Source organism: Lytechinus pictus, chromosome 5 (assembly GCF_037042905.1).
Source record: "Lytechinus pictus isolate F3 Inbred chromosome 5, Lp3.0, whole genome shotgun sequence".
Classification (NCBI taxonomy): domain Eukaryota; kingdom Metazoa; phylum Echinodermata; class Echinoidea; order Temnopleuroida; family Toxopneustidae; genus Lytechinus; species Lytechinus pictus.
This window is the reverse complement of record NC_087249.1, coordinates 25,165,230-25,188,103: the sequence shown is the minus strand read 5'-3', so window position 1 is coordinate 25,188,103 and position 22,874 is coordinate 25,165,230. Positions and strand designations below refer to the sequence as shown.

Below are 22,874 nucleotides of genomic sequence, written 5' to 3'. Positions count from 1 at the left end.
TACTTGTCACGTAATTGATTTAATAATATATAATCTCTTTGGAATACAAGGATTCACTTTTATATTACAAGAAGATAGTGGACAAAAAATGACATGCTATATTACAACTTGATCTACTGATTGGCATATGTTAACTAAGATTAAAAAGAGTTTAGATAAGAAACATTACAGGCTATAGGGAATAAAATATACATATGGCAAACTTGCATTTCCATCACAACAAAATGCACTGACCTCTTCATTCCTGTGATTTAAATAACAGAGAAAAGAGAAGAGAAAGGAGAGACAGTGAATCAGAGTGAGAGGGGTATTAGAGAGGGTTACAAAGTGGGGGAGGAAGTGAAGGGGTTCCAAAAATAGAGAACGAAAGTGAAAAAAAAATTGCTTAATGTAAAATCAAGCAATTACAATGAGACAGGCACAGAATTTGCTGTACATCAATGTCCACATAATAGGGATGACACAATACATACATATCAAAGGCAAAACAATTATTTCATATATTTGATTGCTAATACCTTGGTCACATTTGATCTACGGTGGCCGTACGGCGAGTCGAAAACAGCTGTTTTATTAATTTTTATTCAAACCACCTATATGTAGTTGGTACACAAAATGTTAAAACGGCTGTTTTCGACTCGCCGTACGGCCGCCGTAGAACAAATGTGACCAAGGTATACGTTAAAAGACCTTGTCTTTAACAGTCTAGGCCCACATTCATGGAAACAAGCTTCATCTGTACAACAGCAAAAATAATGAAGATCATGAACATCCTGAAAATAGGCCCTGTTTTTTATCATGTTGGAGTGATAACATCTAATTTGTAAAAAATATGTCCTTTTCATCTTATAACTGTTTAACACCACCTTATGTCTGCAAAATGACTTTGAATCTTTGAACAAGAGTTTGTTGCACCCAAGGGAGTATAGTGGCAAATGGTAGGAAAAGTGTTTTTTTTTTTGTGAGCCAACTAATGCGGACACCTGTCTACAGCACACAGCAGTTGAGGTCATGAGTTTATATCCAAGTTGTTTTGATATAATGAATCAATATATATGGGTATATTATACCCATCCCAATGTACAGAACATAGGATGATCTTAACACACGATTAAAAGGAAAAAAAATTGAGTCTTCTCTATTTTAGGCTGTCTTTGTTAGTTTGCTCCCCAATTTACTTTTGTTATTTATTCTCTATTTTTGCCAGCCAAACAGCACGCAAGGGGAAGGAATCAAAAGAAAAGAAAAATACAATAAGAAATTTGAAACCAAAATATACAAAAGCAGGATGTATGTCTTCATGCAGAGGATTTGGACAAGTCTGCTTTAAGCCCATGATCCAAGATTCTAAAGCTACATCTGCACTACTATTCTTTGGCAGGACATTAATCTAAATTTTGCCACCCTTTACCCAGGAGCAATTACATACCTGCAGGGATTGCCATAAAACAATAAGCAAGTCTTTGCCACTGACATACATGTGAATGGTAGATATGGAAGGAATGCTCCCCAAGGAGTGGAGATGGTGCACACACCACAGTCCAATGAACAGGGCAATATGTTTGTAGAAAGTAGATTGACATATATGTATTGCATAATGAAATTTAAATTCATTACTTTCATCAATGCAGGAGCCTGTAACAAAGCCTAGCAAACATCGTAGAAGAATATCTTTACAATTGATTGCATTGACCACAATGTAAAACAATCGTGAAAATCAAGTATATTTACGATCAATCGCTATTAAACCTTTGTGTACAGTAACATAATTCCTACTAAAACAAGGCAACATTAATGATCGACATGGCTTATACTACATGTATACATTGTACTAAGTTTCTCGCATATAATTATGTGGAATCTGAGACAAAAAATATTGTAAATACCCCAAAATAAAATAATTTGTTACAAAGTATGTGTATTCATTGTTTGTTTCTTCAGCATGAAGTAAGAAATAACATGTGGCATACCCTGCATTCCATAATCCATACATATACTTCATATTATAACACTATTATTACTTCACTTAAAAATTAAGAACAGTAATAATGAGGACATACATGGACAAAAGTGCATCAAATGGTTTACCTGTTCAAATTTCATGGCATTTACAATGTAGGTATTTATGTAAAATACTCATAATCTGGACTAAAATCAGTCTTAATTCCTTTTTAACCAATTCCTATCATTTAAAAGGCATAAATTGGGTGCAGGTGACAGTTGGATCATAGTTTTTCACATGATTATTTTTATTAGTAAGTAATTAGTAAGTACTGCAATCAAATGAAGGGACTTAATATATATTATGCAAGCTTCAAAGTAAATAAAAGCAAGATATAAAAATAATGCACTATATCTATTTTACATTTGATATAATATGATTTACATCTTATTTTACCCAAACTAAAAGCATTCAGCATGACACATTCATTTATATGGAATTGAAAATACAGAAGAAAAAATATTAAAACTGGAAAGCTACATCATGTTCCGATGAATTACATGCTGTAAAGGTGAAACTTTTATCTTAAACACTTTATAAATCTGATTATCGTTAAAATTATCTTGTCTGTAAAAAAAGACACAATTCCCTGCATGCATATTACATAATTATTTTCCTGTCATATTTAGTCACTGATCATGACAGAAAATACACTATGCATTTACATGAAAACACCAGCTGTTACATTCAATACAGCCTGGTGTCTCTCATATATCTAACCACATATATTCAATTTATCCATTAACATAACAAGAGCATCTGGCTACCTGTATTATTTGCCCCAAATCAACAAAGGCCAACAGATCAACCTTCATATCTCCAAGTACAAAAATCATATTTTGCTTTGACTTTTGCTCAATTTTACTTGAAGTGATTAAACATGAAAAGGTTGATACTAATAGGAGACAGGCTTTCTCAGTTGTAGCATGGTAAAATTAAATCAATGAATCAGTGTCCTTTGGTAAAGACTACAAAGTTACAAATCATTTGGAGAGGACTGTGAAATCTAAATGTAGTCGATTCAAAAGTAACTTTGCCTAAGTCAAAACTGTTCTCATGATTTTTTTTTTATTTCATTTTCTTTGTGTTAAATTTAATGACAAATTCATCAGACATATGTGCAAATTTTACTTGGGAAGTTTGAATGCAATCAAATGTTCACCCTGATGAGTTGGTTTCAATAAAGCAAAGAAAAAAAATAAAACAAATTGAAAAAAAAAACATTAGTGAAGGTTTGATGAAAATCCATTAAAGAATACTTAATTTGCGATCTCATACCCAAGCAGCTCTCTCATATATCATATTCTATTTGCTTAATAGTGGAACATGATAAACATATTTTTTTCTAATGAAAGGAAATGTGTCTGAAGATATGTCTAACAAATAAAATCACTTCCCATATTTTTTTTAATAGAAAATAACATCAAAATAAATACATCTTATATGGAGGGGCTGCTCGTCTGTGACATGACGAAATCAAAACATAAAAAATAATAACCCTAGGTCCCTGTGCTATTCTATGACGGCTTTTCATACAATATTCACCCTTAGTTTTCAAAAAAAAAATCGATTATATTAAAAAAACAAAATTTTTTAGGGTACCCATAAACTACCCCTTTAAAAAAATGATGAGCTTTTCTTGTCAGTAATGTAGCCAACTAACCTACCATTTCAAGTGATTATCTGTTTTTGTATTTTCACTGATTTGCTTTTAATGGACGAAGTTGGTTGAGACAACACCAGAAATGTCATGTGACCTGTTAAGGAATAGATGATTTCTGCCAAAAGATAAGTTCACATACCTCCTATGGATATTGCTGGCACCAGCTCTTTGTTAACCTGTTAGGTAGTACATAAAAATATCATATTTCAAGCAGTTATCACACTACCACCATGCACTGTAATGCATAACTCTGTTTTAGACTTCGTCTATGGATTCTACATCATAAAGCTCATTGTACCCTTCTTTTATTCCTAACCTCGATTCTTGTTTTTAATTTCTTATTACATGGTATGTTCTACTTTGAGAGGTGGTGGGGGACTTGCATTAATTCATTAATTGAAGAATGAAAGGGAAAATGGTTGATTATCTCTTACCTCAATAAAGATATTACAAGTGCCGGTATGTGTAATTTGTTTGTCTACAAGTGAGGCAGTCAGTCAAATACAGGTATTCTGATTATTGTGAAGAAAAGTCTTGTGCACAAAACAAAAAGTGAAGAGTGGGACTACAAATGACTTTTGAAGGGGTGAAGGAGTGTCAATGTACAATGTACAATAAGTGCACTAACTTGTACTCTTCAAAGGGTCATCTTTTGTTGAATCGCCCACTTTACAAAACAATTGTTTCTGCATTCTGCTGGCTCACTATAAGGGTCAAAGTTCAAAACATTATCAAGCAATTACGTAAGAATCATATTGATATATAAACATGCAGCAAACAGAAATAAAATGGGTTAATGATTATTTTCAAAAGGTTTAAGTTTCATAAAACATGTGTTCAGTAAGAAAAAAAAACAGCAAAGAAGAATCATTTGCTGGTATTTTTGAGAATTACATGACAGTCAGACAGGATTCACAATGACTGGAGTAGCCTTACAAGTATGTTGTGCTGATGGAGCTACATGTATACATACACGTACCCGTATATGGTACCTTTCACATAACACTCGGAAGTGGATATTTGTCCCTCTCGTGCTCAGAAGAAGAGAATGGTAATTCTGAATTCAACAACTATTTTTAACCTAGAAATTCGGAAGATAATTGATGTTATTGGACAATATCTACTTCTTAATTCTTTCATCATATTATAATTATAACAGCTGGGCGCTGAGGATATTTCACAGAAAGGTAAATCATATACTGCTTTTCATATAGCCACTACCAAAGTACCAGGCTAACCAATACAATATGTGTGATTATTTAAATTCAAATTTCAAACTTTTTATTGCTTATTTTAATGGGTAAGTTGAAGTTTCCAACAATGATCTTGATTATGTGCTTTTATCCAAATACTTGCTTTACAGGGCACAGGAAACATCACAATTTATCAGTAATCATCAGAACCAATTATTATTAGCTACTGAATTCTTGGTATCAGATATGGCTGAGGACAAATTAACAATTAAAATCACTGACAAGTTGCTCCATGAAGTATTCTCTTGTTCATTTGAAGAACAAAAATTGCAGAAGGCCATATAATGCAACATTCATGGATGGACAGACCTTGTCCACAGACATCACAAGACAATATACAACAAGCTAATGGAATTTAGACTGAAATCTGAATGTCTTTAAGATTTAAAGATCTCAATTAAAGGTATAGGAAGACAGTGAATAAGGCTGTGTATTATTAAAATACTTTCACTTCTCATGACTGCACACATCATGTTTACAAAATATTTCTTAAACAATCAATATCAATGATAATGTTTCCTCATCCAGCAAAGTACAATCTTAAATCCTTGATCTACATTGTACTAGTTTACTAAAGAAGTGTTTTTTTTAAAGCACACATAAAACTTGCAACAAACATGCCTTAGATACAATGACATTGTACAGTACTACAGTGAATAATTCATCTATGACAAAACATTCCAGGGGTGAACCAAAGAAATCATGCCCCTTCCAACATGTGCCCCCAGGTACATGTAGTCTGCAGGCACAGACCTTTGGTTTTTGCAATTCGCATAGTGAATAACGCAGAGTCTGAAGTAGTGAGACTAGATTTACTATGTACTGTGGCTGCAACTAACACAGACAAGTCTGACACAGACACATAGTTTGGAGCCTAGTCTTCACTCTAGACATAGGTTTAATCAGTTTAAATGTCAAATTTGAGTCTGAGCTTGCAGACTAAGGTACATGTAAATTCTATCCCTTCAATTCTCTGATTGCTACAGGGTCCTTTGGTTGGTCATGAACAGATTTTTTTTATAGATTGTGCTAAAATTTCAAATGAACTCCTTGTATTTCCAAACAAACATAAATTATCAGTGTTAAAACAGTGAGTGAAACATCACTTCACAAAAGACATTTTTATCAAAACATCTTATTTTTTTCAGTTTATAAATTCCAACCACCCCACAGTCAACCCCCCCCCCCCAATGAATAAATAACTGAACAATTACGTGCAATTTATAATCAACTAGTATAAAAAAAATAAATTTTGATGAAAACAAGATGAAATAATTTTAAAATAATTTTCATTCTAAATGTGATCTACAGAAATTTTTCTATTTTTTAAAATTTCATTCTGTTTCATTAAATATTGCACAATTTTAAGATTTTATGCAGATCGCAATATGAAGTTTGATCTTACTAGGCCTAGGATCTTATGATACTAATATTATGATCATATCACACAGAATAATTGCCCCCCCATACACTTACTCTCATACCTGAACTGTACTGGCCCTACACTACATGTAAATTTTCATGTAGCGTACATGTTCAGCATGAACCCAAAGGCAGTTAAAGTTGGGAAGGAATAACTGAAATAATTACATAATACAGAAATACTCTGCAGTATTTCAGAATCAATTTGCAGTACGTACAGAGTGTAATCATATCATCTCTTACTTTGCACACCATATAAATTGTGAACTAGACCCTGTAAAATACAGCTTCGCGATTGATCGTCGGGCTGATTTCTACGATTGATTATTGTGTATGATCGATCACAAAAATTGTCTCTACAATTGATTGCAAGCTTTATGTCACAAGTATAAAAAAAAAAGGATGCAGTAAGAATCAAAGTTAAAAGAGATGTAGGGTATGCATGCAGTTGTAAAACAGGCAAAACATGATCGCACAACAGAATTACCACTATGTTAAGATAAAATCATGGTATCAATTTCTTATTCCAAATTCCTTGGGAAATTGCATATCCTAATAATAATGGTCCAATAACCATAACAACAACAAGTGCAATGACTATGTTTCTTGTGGTGCAACCCAATGTAGCTCCATCATTAGGGCAGTCAGACTTTGCCTTGGGGAAGCGGAGTGGACGAAACCGAGTTTCTTTCAGAACTGATGTGACTTCTTGAAGAGTATCTTTGTTAGTTCTTGTTTTCTCCAAGATATTATGTAAATCTTTATCCATTTTGTCAAAGAACTGTTGCGCTGCCCTGTTTTCACCATCCAAGGACCCTGGTATACTGATAGTCCGGATGAACTCTGTCTGGCTGTCATCGGAGTCACTATTTAAATGATCGCTTTCATCTGAATGTCTGTGACCGTTTAATAGATGCGGTTTAGCATGATTAACTTTACGCAATGACTTGGCTGCTTGGGATTTTACATCATCTTCAATCTCCAAGAGAATTCCATCCCGACGCATTGGCACTTTGAGAGTTCTTCTGGCATGGAAATCCTGATCAGCTATCAAGTTATTGATACGCTTCAACTCTGAAACCTGAATGAACAGCAAGTTCAGAGGGAGATTTAGAGGGGAGAAAAGTTTCATACACTTCCACAAATCAAAACTTGATACAAACTGCAATACAACATGTGTACCTAGTAAAACACCTCAACACTAAATATTTTAAGATGTAACTAACAAGAGAAATCATAATGCATGAATTCCTTTGACCAGTCAGCAATCACCTTTTTTTCCTCTCTTTCTCTCTTTCATAATTTATGTTGTAAAACTTGCAATTATCAATTATCAATTTCATTTTATGTCCAGTGCAAAAATGATTTTCTATTATTAAATTCAGAAGTACATTCATGTATGTCATATGGGGGTAAACAAAGTGAAATCTAACCAATGTCAGTGAAGTTTTTATCAGCTGCTGTTTTCAGCTTTTACATGTACATGGAAGTATGTAACACTACCTAAATTTCCATTTCAAAGATTATTCCTTGAAATCTAAATGAAAACCCAAATCCTCTCTTTTCCATAGTTAGTGCATGGCCTACCATTTACAACCTAAACACTCATCTGGTAATATGTACAGCTTTAAAAAAAAGTCCCTTCATCACCACTTGTCCATTTATTTGATTATTTTTTATTTTTCATTATTTCAACAGAATTACATGTATCTGTCAAGTTTATTTTTCTTCTAAGACACAAAAAGTATTTGATTGCATTTTAAGGTGCGATTCTTTTTCTACAATGCAAAAGCAAATCAAAAACATGTTTGCATCTTGCAGTGCCCTTTATAAGAAATAAAACGGTCTATACGGCCATGTACATGTATGTTGAATTTGCCCCATAAAAAGTTGGTTTTGTTGCGCTTTTTTTACAGCATATGAATATCTCAGTTAAACGGAGAGGTATTGTAATGAAATTGGAATCATTTCAAAGCTGAATAAATACTCTAGTATCATGTCTGAAAAAATGAGTGCAATAGCACGTAAATTCACGACACCACAATTGATAAAACGAAAAATGACGACGGTGGTGGGGGGGAAGAGGTACACACAAAGTCTATGGGAACATCACGTTCCATAATTTATTCCATGATTTAAACATAAATGACTTCAGTATACAGGGGGCTAGAGACTTGATTTTGGTCTCATTTTAAGCTTGAAGTGAGAAGTATAATAATTATAAAAACAAGTGGAACGCCTCTGGCAGTCTCGCCTGCATTACGCGATTTAATATAGCAGCAGTGCTAACTTTGAAAACTACTATAAAATAATCATTCAAAAAAACACCATTCATATAATGACATAATACCACATTCATTGACCATAAATGACATATGAACAGTGACTTAAGACTTGTCAACTACACCCATGTCCACATTTCATTTACTCTATCGATAAACTTTCAAAGTTATGATGGCAATTAAACAATTACCCCAACATGGCCTAAGTTTATTGACCTTTAATTACCTTTGACCATGGTCATGTGACCTGAAACTCCTACAGGATGTTTAGTGATACTTGATTACTCTTATGTCCAAGTTTTATGAACTAGATAAACCATAAACTTTCATAGTTAGGATGGTAATTCAACAAATACCCCCAACATGGCCAAAGTTTATTGACCTTTAATGACCTTTGACCATGGTCATGTGACCTGAAACTCGTACAGGATGTTCAGTGATACTTGATTACTCTTATGTCCAAGTTTTATGAACTAGATCCATAAACTTTCAGAGTTTGGATGGTAATTTAACAAATACCCCCAACACGGCCAAAGTTTATTGACCTTAAATGACCATTGACCATGGTCATGTGACCATTGACCATGGTCATGTGACCTGGCTGAAACTCGCACAGGATATTCTGTGGTACTTGATTAACCTAATGTCCAAGTTTCATGAACTAGATCCAAAAATTTTCAAAGTTATGATGGTGATTCAAAAAATACCCCCAACTTGGCCACAGTTCATTGACCCTAAATGACCTTTGTCATGTGACCTGAAACTCAGGCAGGATGTTCACTAATACTTGATTAACCTTATGTCCAAGTTTCATGAACTAGATCCATAAATTTTCAAAGTTATGATAGTAATTCAACAAATACCCCCAACTTGACCAAAGTTCATTGACCCTAAATGACCTTTGACCTTGGTCATGTGACCTGAAACTCAGGCAGGATGTTCAGTAATACTTGATTAACCTTATGTCCAAGTTTCATGAACTAGGTCTATATACTTTCTAAGTTATGATGTCATTTCAAAAACTTAACCTTAGGTTAAGATTTGATGTTGACGCCGTCGCCGCCGCCGTCGGAAAAGTGGCGCCTATAGTCTCGCTCTGCTATGCAGGCGAGACAAAAACTATTTTTCAAATTTTTTTCAATTAAGTAATTTTGATAATTAGCGATAATTTAAAAAAAAACTGAAAATTCTACATAATAAAAAAAAAATTCTCGCATTTACGACATGTTTTGGCTGAATGGAGACGCATTATTATGAAATTGGTGTCATTTTAAGGAGTGACAGTAAGCTTAATATTTATATGCATATCAATTGAGTCATTTTGCTCAATAAAATGAATAAAACAAGGGTTGTTGAGGAGTGGTGGAACATGGAACTCTATGGGATTGTTGTATTGCCAGAACTAAACATGCATAACTTTGGTTTCCAAGAGGCTGGACCTTTGATTTTGGTCTCATTGTACAGCTAAATATATCAGGTATAATAATGAACCTCTATACACATCATAAAATTATAAATTAATTATAATTCATTACAAATTTCGAAAGGGAATTTTCTGAGCAATATCAATATGATCACTAATTTAATAGTATGGGCAAAGAGAAAACAATATAAAGTATATGGGGGTCCTAAAAATTTTAACATTTTTATTCATAAAATGTGAGAAGTTCACTCTAACTCATTTTTAATGCCACTTTTTGAATCCTCATGAAATTTCCTTTCAGAAAAAGTATGTTTTTGTATGGATAGGGTGAATATTTTCAAAGTTACAACCATTTTTATACGGATAGGTGCGCTATCATTAGATCACTAATAATGGGGCGAGGTGTAAAATAATCTATATTCATTCTAGTTGCAAGGGAAGTGGATTGTTTCTTCTTTCAATCTTGTAAACATTCTTACCCTGCATGCATAACGAAGAGAAAATGTCTGTAAAGTATCTCCTTCATTGATGTCCTTTTCCATGTACACCATCTCATCCTCTGTGTGTTTAGTCTTTTTCTTCCTCTTACCACCACCACCACCTCGTGTCCGAAGCTCTGACATCTGGACATCATTGTCTGCGTTGATCTCGTCTTCTGTGATTGCCGACTCTCCGAAGACGTACACCGTCGAATTCTGCACATTCTGGACCTGACCAGACACAGGCATGTACTTGCTTCGGTCATGTTTGGGTTTACTCCGAAACCCATGAACAGAACTCATCACATCTGCTGGATGTCGACTGACCAGCAACGGCAGAAACTTCTACCGATTCTTGTTGATCCAGTGAAGATCTTAGCCTTGGATTAGGAACTACCGGTAAAATTCAGCAGTAACTAGTTCTACTTATCTTTAGATCAACAGGATATTGAGGAAATCTGTAATGAAATAAAAAGAAAGTAAACCTATATGTGAATACAATTCACAGAGATCATCCATTTCAAATTGAGTTACATGCATATTTGTTCTAAAGGTCTATTCATTTCAAGGACTTATTTCTTGAAAAAAAAAATTCACCCAGCTCTTAAAGATTTTATATAACAGTGTGTGACGATTGCACTTGGGGCTAGACACAAGATGCAACAAGTGTTAAGTTACTTTTTATACAGACACAGTTCTGTAGTGAAACAACAAATGTTAGTCTCTTATTACCAGATCTACTGGAAAAATGCAATTAATTGTGCAGTCGAGTTTCCAGGTCTATCGCTGTTGCTATCTCGATCTAACTATTAAAATAATGTGTGCCTGCGTGCTGTGCCAGAGTTACAATTCCCAAGGGTAACGTTACATTACTGTTCATCATATCAGTGTTACATTACTGTTCAGCATATTATTAGCAGTAGAGGCGCTGGTCCAAACATTGGGATTGCCACAGAAAAAAAGGATATCCTCATAAACCAAGACAAATCATGTCTTGATAAACTGAGACTGTCCTCATTTTTCCTTTTTTTTACTTACCCCTGTGGGACATAGACAGCAATTAAAGGGGTATAGTATGCTAAAATAGATTCAGTGACCTCAATTCCCTCCAGTTCACTGTCTATTTTTCATGACTTGCCATATGAAACCTGATATGTTTATTGACTAAGTTAATGAACTTAAAGGAGAATGAAACCCTTGAAACCAGCTGAATCCATATCAAAGAGAAAAATCAAAGAAACATATTGTTGAAAGTTTGAGGAAGATTGAATGAATAATAAGAAAGTTATGAGCATTTGAATGTCGAGATCACTAATGCCTTGTAGATCCTCCTATTGGCAATGCGACCAAGATCTGTGATGTCACACACGTACAACTCCCTCATTACTTGAGTACTTATTTCACTTATATTCTCACTTTTATAGAGTCTATCACAAGGTGAGGTGTTCTCTTTATGAGAGGACAAGTACAGAGGTTTCACAACATTATATCATTGATGAATCGTTAGTCATATGATTAGAATGAGCAAAAAGAGATGTTTTGGGGTATATTTTCAGTGTCCAAAAGGGGAGAGTTGTTCATCTGTGACATCATAGATCTTGGTCGCGTTGCCAATAGGAGGATCTCCATAGCATTAGTGATCTCGACATTCAAATGCTCATAACTCTTCTATTGCTAGTCCTATTTTACTCAAACTTTTGTTGATCTTATTCTTTGATTTTTCTGCTTTCACAAAAGCTAACTTGCTTCAAGAGTTTCATTCTCCTTTAATTGGTGTCAGCACTTGAGACTTGACAAGTGAATGAACTTTCCTAGATTTCTTAAATTTTGTGCATGGAGAAATCTTTAAAAACTAAGGCAGTCCCTGTAACGTTAAACTTAAACTGGGATAATCGCAGGACAAACTGCAGTTTGACCTGCGATCCTCGCACATGCGCATGCAATGTTTTGAAATCGGCAGTGAATAATACGTGTGAGGAACTCGATGCTGGCTCTAAATCACCAACTTTGAGGCTAACCGGAGGATGGATATGGAGTGAAATTAGGATGAAAAGTAAGAAATTAAACTTTTTATTCTCTTTAAGGTCGTTTCAGCGTATGATTTTTACAATAAATATACATTTAGTCCCAAGTTCCTTTGTCACTCAGAGTATCAGAGCGAGTTCACCACCTTGAGGTTCGTGTAGGTGGAGTGTAGTGTAGCGGTAGTGAAGTGGAGTGGAGCCTGCACGAACCTACCTCAAGTGATGTTCGTGTAGGCTCCACTCTACTTCACTACCGCTTCACCTACATGTACCCGAACATCAAGGTGGTGAACTCGCTCTCAATACTTCGAGTGACCATGTACCTTTGCTAGAAGGTCCATGGAGTGACAAAGGTGGGATTTTATGGGGGGGGGGGGATTATAAAACTCATGCAAAAACATTGTCTTGGAAAGAATAAAAAAACTTATCTTCTTACTTTTAATTCTAATTTCACTTCATATTCATCCTCTGGTTAGTCTAAAAAATTGTGATTTAGAGCCAGTAACGGTTTCCTTTCACATATTTTTATTATATTTATTCACTGCCAATTCCAGACATCGCAAGTTTTGCGCATGCACGGAAATCGCAGCTCAATTCATGAATATTCATTATAGTGGGACTATAGATCGAGATCTGATACAAATCCGAGATCTATAGTCCCACCCATCGCGTTTGCAATTCGGCAGTGAATAATATGTGCGAGACTGGCAAGGAAACTGTTAGTGTTGGATATGGAGTGAAATTAGAATGAAAAGTAAGATAAGTTTTTATTCTTTCCAAGATCATGTTTTTATAATTTTTGTCACTCGAAGTATAGGAGCGAGTTCACCACCTTGATGTTCGGATAGGTGTAGCGGTAGTGAAGGTAGCACTAGAACAAACCTCACCATTGATTGCTCACTTGACTCGAGTATGTAAGATAGGCCTAGATTTAACCCAGGGAGCCCAGGAGTCGTCCGCGTAATACTAGTCAAACATATACTCTCCAAAATGGGGTAGAATGGGGTCGGAATTGCACTTCAAATAAAAGGGGAAAAAATAAATTATGCACTTACCTCGATTAAATGAAGGTCTATCGTGAGTTCGTGACACAGCTTTCCTGACATCGATGCACAAACTGGAACCTCAAAAAAAGGAAAATTTCTGTCTCGTTCGTTTTCCTTCTGTCAAAATAAAAAACAAAATGGCCGATCAATACCAAAATGAACGCAACATAGACATCTAACTTTTCCTTTTTTTGAGGGTCCAGTTTTTGCCTCGATGTCCGGATAGCTGTGTCACGATTAGACAGCTGACAGCCATCTGTTTCGAGTTTTTTTACATTTTTTTATTTTTTTATTTCTCTCGTACACAGACGGCTCGCTATCGTGCAGCCACCATTAGGAGGTTAACAATACAAAATCCCCCCGACGGGGCTCATCAATTTTTGTCTTTATTTTATAAAAATATATAAAAAGAACTGTACCAAAATAAAGATTATTATTCCACTTTGGCCTGAAATGCACCAAAACGGGGAAAAATAAACTTAAAAGAAAAAAAAACAGTGACTTACTACGGCTGTCGCCGCACCTTCACTTCCCTGTTTTATCCGAACTTAATACATAAATATATGGCCGTTGAGTCCCTGTACAGATCTAGCTAAAACTTCGGTCTCTCTATTTGGCGAGTGGAGCCAACGGAGTTCAGCGGAACAGCCACCATTAACAGAGACCGAAGCTTTTGGTCTAGAGATCTGTCACGATAGACTTTCATCCACATGCTCGAGGTAATTAAGTGCATAATTTATTTTTTCCCTTTTAATTTGAAGTGCTATTCCGACCCCATTCTACCCCAATTTGGAGAGTATATGTTTGACTAGTATTACACGGACGACTCCTGGCTGGGCTTTGGCTCGCTTCGCGGGCCCGAGCTCCCTGGGACTGGGTTAGCCTAGATGAATGGATCTAGGCCTATCATCAGATCCACTATGGACAGTGTAGCCTGGAGGCTGCTGGAGAGTAAAAATTAGTCTACTATACGTAGGCTTACTCCCCATCCCGGGGGGCCACTTACATTGACGAGTGGATACCATGCGCGACCAAAAAAACACGTAAAAAGGATGTCTTTTTCAAGATAGGGCACGTTACCTACGTAACGTGATAAGGGTGTCAAAAACACAAAAATAATGAAAAAAGGGTATCTATTTCACAAGGAAAGCTACGTGTTTAGGGTCAAATTTGCGGGGATAAAACAAAATTAAAATGTTTTATAAAGGATATCCTTTTACATGCCCCAACACCACACGTGTTTAGAGTCCGATTTGCGCGTGAAATAACAATAAAATATCGCTGTACTTGTATAGGGGTTCATTTCAGGGAATACTTGCCAAGCCCAAGAGTATCGTTTTGTTTCCAATACTTGTTAAGGGTAGGGTTTCACACGCCAATGGATTTTCAGAATATGGAAAATATGTGTTTAGGGTGCTTTTCGAGACCCCATGGTCGCGCATGGTATCCTCTTGTCAATGGAAGTGGCCCCCCCCCCCCCCCCCGGGCTCCCCATGGAGCCTGGAATTGCTTCCCATACGGCCCCAAAACCTGAAACTTTCGCCCCCGAGATTTCTACTTTCCCTCTAAAAGATCTAGCCCTAAATTGTGTACATGGGGTACAACTTTATTTCGGACATTTCTACGATATTGATTTCATTTTTAAACAAGAATTCATTAAAAATCAAGAAAAATGTTATGAAAAGACGGGAAGAGCTTAAGGCCGTGTTTACGTCGCCATCTTGATTTCTTTGTCTTCCGCTTGGCGACAGCACGCAAATCGCGGCCGTAAGCTCTTCCCGTCTTTTTATAACATATTTCTTGTTGTTTAATGAATTCTTGTTTAAAAATGAAATCAATATCGTAGAAATGTTGGAAATGAAGTTGTACCTCATTTAGTATGTACATGATTTAGGGCTAACTTAGATCTTTTAGAGGGAAAGTAGAAATCTCGGGGGCGAAAGTTTCAAGTTTTGGGGCCGTATGGGAAGCAATTCCAGGCTCCATGGCATGGGGAGTAAGCCTATACTCAGTATTAGTAGACTGATTTTTACTCTCCAGCATGTCCAGGAGCCTAGTCCAGGCTAGGACAGTGGGCATAATCGTGATATAGTCCCCAAATCCAAAAATGGGGATTATTAGAATCACACCTACCAGAACGCATGAAAATGACTTCCTTTCTCCAGAACACAGTCCCCAACTCTTGCACAGCTCGAGAACTTGCGAAATGATAACACACACAAATGAAACACACTTACACTTGGATTCTCTCCCTATATATACTCGTGATACAGTCCCCACTCTACGGGAAATCAAGTTCACTTTGCACGCAGTGGGGATAGCTCCAACAGTATATTATACTCGTGATACCGTCCCCTCACAACATAAAATCGTGCTCGTTCGACAAGGGGATGGGGACAGTTTCCCAGTGCAACGTGACAGGAAGACTCATTCAAAACCTTCGGGAATTATTATTATTATTGTCATTATCATATTATATTATCATTATTATCAGTTTATCATTATATTATTATTGTTATTTAATCATAATTATCATTATCATTGTTATTATCATTATTATTATTTAATCATAATTATCAATATTATTATTGCTATTTATCATTATTATTATTGTCGATATTATCATAATCATTATTAATATCATTATTATTATTACTATCATCATATATCATTATTATTCTTTATTATTGTTGTTGTTATTATTATTATAACATTAATGATGATTATATTATAAATTATTATATTATCATTATTATTATTATTCATTATCATCCGTTCCTTGTATTTCATTTAATTCCTTCAAATGAAATCACTGTAGACTCATAACGTTTGGGTATAAATTATCATAATTATTTTCATCATTGGCATCATTTTCATTATTGTTGTTATTATTGAAAGAGTCACCCCCAAAACATTAAAGTAATCAATACAAATATGTGACGGAAATGAAAAGTAAAGTAATGATAACAACAATAGTATAATGATGGGGATGATGATAATAAAGATTAATAACAATAATGATGTTGATAATAATTATGATAAAGGTTAATAATAGAGAATAATAACAATAATATAATTTATTATAAAAATAATAAATAAAATATAAATAATTTTAACAAAAAATAAGGATAACAATAATAAGTAAAAAAATAAATAAATACCATAAAAAATAATGACAATAATGATAATAATTACGATAATACCCAAATTATAAATGAGTCTACAGTGATATCATTTGAAGGAATTAAATGAAATACAAGGAACGGACTGGATGGAAGGGGCACATTTCCTATGATAAAAAATAATGATTAATGATGATGATAATAATAATAATATAATAAAGAATAATAACCATAATAACAACAACAATAATAAAGAATAATAATGATATATGATGATATTTATAAAAATAATTATATCAATAATAACAAAATATTGATAATAAAAATATTAATAATAATAAAAACAATAATAATAACATAATAAAGGATAATAACAATAATAATAACAACAATGATAAAGAATAATAATGATGTATGATGATGATAGTAATAATAAAATAAATAATAATAATAATGATAATTATGATTAAATAACAATAATAATGATAATAACAAACAATAATGATAATTCTGATTAAATAACAATAATAATAATTATGATAAAATAATAATAATGATAAAATGATAATAATGATAATATAATATGATAATGACAATAATAATAATTAATGTTGTAAATCGGATCAAAAATCAGATCGAAAATCGGATCGGCAGTTAAGCTTCTAAAATCGAAATCGAATCGAAAATCGAATCGGCGATGTTTAAAAACAAAGGAATACATCAAAATGTTGTTCGCGGTCGCGCGCATCTTCCTGACAAAGTCACAAAGACGAATGCATTGGAATGGAAGTCGCCAACATGCGCGATCGTTTGGAACATGTTTTAAAGCCAGGGGTTTTGAGGTGTTATTGCTTTAAAATAAACCGAGTGATTTTTATTAGAAAGATAAACGAAAGACGCATCTTCCGAACAAAGGCGCAAAGGAAAATAAAATGAAAATATTTCTCATAGATCACAGGTTAATGAACGATCGGCGGGACATCTTTTAGAAGTATTTTTAGGTGCTAGCGATTTAGAATTATTGGAATGATCTCTTACGAAGCATCATCTTAAAGTCGCAAGTGCAATTAAAATGAAGTAGAAGACGCACGCACGCACGATGATTTGAAATATGTTATTAAAATGTTTTGGGTAGCTAGCGTTTTCAAATCAATTTGAAGTTCACGGCGGGATCCGCTATCACCACGAGGTTGAAAATAAAATGTATATCATCATAAAGGGGTTAAGAGAGTAGCGCAGTGAGCTCCGTCGGTAATACGACCTTTCAAAGTTCACGGCGGCATCCGCTATCACCACGAGGTTGAAAATAAAATGTGTATCGATCATCATAAACGATGTAAGAGAGTAACGCAATAAGCTCCGTCAATAGTACAGTCTTTAAAAGTTTATGGCGGGGTCCGCTATCACCACGAGGTTGAAGAGAAGATTTATATCATTATAAACGGGGTTAGAGAGTAGCGCAGTGAGCTCCGTCGGTAATACGACCTTTCAAAGTTCACGGCGGCATCCGCTATCACCACGAGGTTGAAAATAAAATGTATATCATCATAAACGATGTAAGAGAGTAACTCAATAAGCTCCGTCAATAGTATAATCTTTAAAAGTTTATGGCGGGGTCCGCTATCACCACGAGGTTGAAGAGAAGATTTATATCATTATAAGGGAGGTAAGAGAGTAGCGCAGTGAGCTCCATCGGTAATACGACCTTTCAAAGTTCACGGCGGCATCCGCTATCACCACGAGGTTGAAAATAAAATGTATATCATCATAAAGGGGGTAAGAGAGTAGCGCAGTGAGCTCCGTCGGTAATACGACCTTTCAAAGTTCACGGCGGCATCCGCTATCACCACGAGGTTGAAAATAAAATGTATATCATCATAAACGATGTAAGAGAGTAACGCAATAAGCTCCGTCAATAGTACAGTCTTTAAAAGTTTATGGCGGGGTCCGCTATCACCACGAGGTTGAAGAGAAGATTTATATCATTATAAACGGGGTTAGAGAGTAGCGCAGTGAGCTCCGTCGGTAATACGACCTTTCAAAGTTCACGGCGGCATCCGCTATCACCACGAGGTTGAAAATAAAATGTATATCATCATAAACGATGTAAGAGAGTAACTCAATAAGCTCCGTCAATAGTACAATCTTTAAAAGTTTATGGCGGGGTCCGCTATCACCACGAGGTTGAAGAGAAGATTTATATCATTATAAGGGAGGTAAGAGAGTAGCGCAGTGAGCTCCGTCGGTAATACGACCTTTCAAAGTTCACGGCGGCATCCGCTATCACCACGAGGTTGAAAATAAAATGTATATCATCATAAAGGGGGTAAGAGAGTAGCGCAGTGAGCTCCGTCGGTAATACGACCTTTCAAAGTTCACGGCGGCATCCGCTATCACCGCACGAGGTTGAAAATAAAATGTATATCATCATAAACGATGTAAGAGAGTAACGCAGTGAGCTCCGTTGGTAATACGACCTTTCAAAGTTCACGGCGGCATCCGCTATCACCACGAGGTTGAAAATAAAATGTATATCATCATAAACGATGTAAGAGAGTAACGCAATAAGCTCCGTCAATAGTACAGTCTTTAAAAGTTTATGGCGGGGTCCGCTATCACCACGAGGTTGAAGAGAAGATTTATATCATTATAAACGGGGTTAGAGAGTAGCGCAGTGAGCTCCGTCGGTAATGCGACCTTTCAAAGTTCACGGCGGCTTCCGCTATCACCACGAGGTTGAAAATAAAATGAATATCATCATAAACGATGTAAGAGAGCAACGCAATAAGCTCCGTCAATAGTACAGTCTTTAAAAGTTTATGGCGGGGTCCGCTATCACCACGAGGTTGAAGAGAAGATTTATATCATTATAAACGATGTAAGAGAGTAACGCAATGAGCTCCGTCAGTAGCACGATCTTTAAACGTTCACGGCGGGGTCCGCTATCACCACGAGGTTGAAAATAAAATGTATATAATCATAAACGATGTAAGAGAGTAACGCAGTGAGCTCCGTCGGTAATACGACCTTTCAAAGTTCACGGCGGCATCCGCTATCACCATGAGTAGGAAGAGAAGATATCTATCCTCTTAAACATCGCCATAGATAATACCGCGTCTTTCTCCCTGAATAATGCGACCTCTAAATAGCTAGCACCTCAAAAACAATCTTGAAATATGTTCTGTGCGATCACGCACTGTAACCAGATCTACGCCGATTTTTTATTTTCGATTTTTTCCTTCAAGGGGCATGATCGAAGATCGGCAAGTGATTGCCGATTGTGGTGAAATCGAATGGAATCGGTTGCCGATTGCAAAATCGGTTACAAGAGTCTTCCTTGTCACGTTGCACTGGGAAACTGTCCCCATCCCCTTGTCGAACGAGCACGATTTTATGTTGTGAGGGGACGGTATCACGAGTATAATATACTGTTGGAACTGTCCCCACTGCGTGCAAAGTGAACTGTGTATCCCATAACGTGGGGATTGTATCACGAGTACATGTATACTATACTGTTGAAACTGTCCCCACCGCCGTGAAAATCAAACTTGATTTCCCGTAGAGTGGGGATTGTATCACGCAAGAGTATATAATAGGGAGAGAACCCAAGTGTAAAGTGTGTTTGATTTGTGTGTGTTATCATTTCGCAAGTTCTCGAGCTGTGCGAATCAGTTCTCTTGTCTTGTCTTGTCTTGTCTTGTGAATACTGCACTTAAACGCCTCAAAGAGGCTATAGACGTGCAGGCCATTCATGCAATCGCTGCCGCTATATAGTTATTTTAGTTAGCATGTTTTTGCTTAGCTGTTTCTTAAATGCAGCTAGATCAGGTGCATTTTTAGTAGTGGGAGAAAGTGAATTCCACTCTACAATTGTACGAGGGTAGAGGGAATATTTGTAGCAATCCTTATTTGCTCTGATTATATTGAAGTTTAAGTCATGAGACTGTCTGGTTATTCTAGTTGTTGGCCTGGAGGATGCTTTGGAAGTGATTTGATTTATATTACATGGAGTTATATTGTGTATTTCTTTAAACAAAAATATGAGCCGGCTACTTGTTCTCCTGTCTTGGAGAGTATCCCATTTTAGAATACTCATCATTTCAGTAACACTACTTGTGCGTTGATACTCGTTAGATACAAATCAGCACGTGCTGCTCTTCTTTGAGTTTTTTCAAGTTTATCTTGAAGATTTTTCTGGTGGGGATCCCACACAGAGCTACAATATTCCAGCCTAGGCCGCACAAGAGTCTTGTAGGCGATGTCTTTAGTTTGAGTTGAACAGTTCCATAGATTACGTTTCAACAATCCAAGTATACTGTTTGCTTTGTTTACGGTTGTATTAAGATTAGTCCAAGACAAATTATTTGACAAATGAACACCTAGATAAGGATAGCTGTCAACAATGCCCAGTTCAGAGTTCCCCAGATGGTATTTATAGGGAGTGATTTTCTTCTTGTGTGTAACATGCATAATAAAACACTTTGATGTGTTAAATTGCATTTGCCAGATATTTTGCCATTCACACAATTTGTTAATGTCACTTTGAAGAAGATCACAGTATTCAGTTGAGGAAATATTTCTGTACAATGATAACATCCTCGCAAGCTATGCTTTTCTTGGGGTCCTTCCAATTTTTATTTATGAATTTTGTATGTATTTATAATTTGATTGAGTTTTTAATGGAAAATAAATGAATTGAATTGAAATTGAAATTGAAACATCCTTACCCTGCCCCTGGCATTAAAGGAGAATGAAACTCTTGGAGCAAGTTAGCTTTTGTGAAAGCAGAAAAATCAAAGAATAAGATCAACAAAACTTTGAGAAAAATAGGACTAGCAATAAAAGAGTTATGAGCATTTGAATGTCGAGATCACTAATGCCTATGGAGATCCTCCCATTGGCAATGCGACCAAGATCTGTGATGTCACACACGTACAACTCTCCCATTTGGACACTGAAAATATACCCCAAAACATCTCTTTTTGCTCATTCTAATCATATGACAAACGATTCATCAATGATATAATGTTGTGAAACCTCTGTACTTGTCATCTCATAAAGAGAACACCTCACCTTGTGATAGACTCTATAAAAGTGAGAATATAAGTGAAATAAGTACTAAAGTAATGAGGGAGTTGTACGTGTGTGATATCACAGATCTTGGTCGCATTGCCGTTGGGAGGATCTACATGGCACTAGTGATCTCAATATTCGAATGCTCATAAATTTCTTATTATTCATTCAATCTTCCTCAAACTTTCAACAATATGTTTCTTTGATTTTTCTCTTTGATATGGATTCAGCTGGTTTCAAGGGTTTCATTCTCCTTTAATTTATGATGAGCTGTGCGAATCTAATAATAATCCCCATTTTTGGATTTGGGAACTATATTATATTTATATCACGATTACATGGTGTTTACCTGGCTTCGGGAAGACTCAGAGTCAGAGACCGTCGACCAGTCCAGTGTCAGTCACAGCAAAGATAAGAAGCCAACACATGAAATACGACAAGCGAAGCCAGGTCTGCGCCAGTGCAGAAGCGAAGCGAAGCAGCAGCTAACACACTAACTGTCAGTACCGGTACCACCGTAGTGCCACTTGCGTCTGCAGTGAAACGGAGTCGGACGACTCGGATCGGTCTCGGAGTCTCGGAGATGCGGCGGAGATGTCAACCAAAGAACGCTCCAAAAGTCGTTGATAGCGAGTGACAAATAGGATGATCATTCAATTGGTTCTATCAAAGAGGAAATATCCCTTCCTTTCCGTTTAAAGCAAAAACCAGTTAACGTTAAATTAAGAACAAGTCTGGAAATTATTACCGGTTTGCACATAGGAACAGTCAGTCATGCAGTCAAGGAACGGACACGTTTACAGCAATTTTTCGTGATATATCCACCTCATATTTTATTTTCGTCAAAAGAGGGCAGTCGACCTCTTCTCGAAATTGTCTAGGACCATAATAATATGTCGACCTGCAAACACTCTAGTACTAAATAAATCGGCCCGGATAGATCCGGTTGTACATTATGTCAGGCGTGGAAGCCGCGGATCCAGGATTGTGTGAATAATATGTCTCCCTTATAATGAAATAAGTTGCAGCAATAAATATCTAATGCACTAAATCAGTTGTCAATCCAATTTTTCGGCCTTATCGTG

General features: G+C 35.8%; 1 protein-coding gene across 1 annotated transcript; it reads right to left on the bottom strand.

Annotated features, from left to right (window-relative positions):
* Window positions 1-22,617, bottom strand: LOC129261627 (lysM and putative peptidoglycan-binding domain-containing protein 3-like). Its single transcript, XM_064100090.1, has 5 exons — window positions 22,139-22,617; window positions 13,604-13,711; window positions 10,525-10,982; window positions 691-7,421; window positions 1-518 (listed from the first exon to the last, which is right to left on the bottom strand). The coding sequence occupies exons 3-4, from the start codon at window positions 10,825-10,827 to the stop codon at window positions 6,846-6,848; spliced, it is 879 nt and encodes a 292-aa protein (XP_063956160.1). The 5' UTR covers window positions 10,828-10,982; window positions 13,604-13,711; window positions 22,139-22,617; the 3' UTR covers window positions 1-518; window positions 691-6,845.
* Window positions 22,618-22,874: the final 257 nt, after the last annotated feature.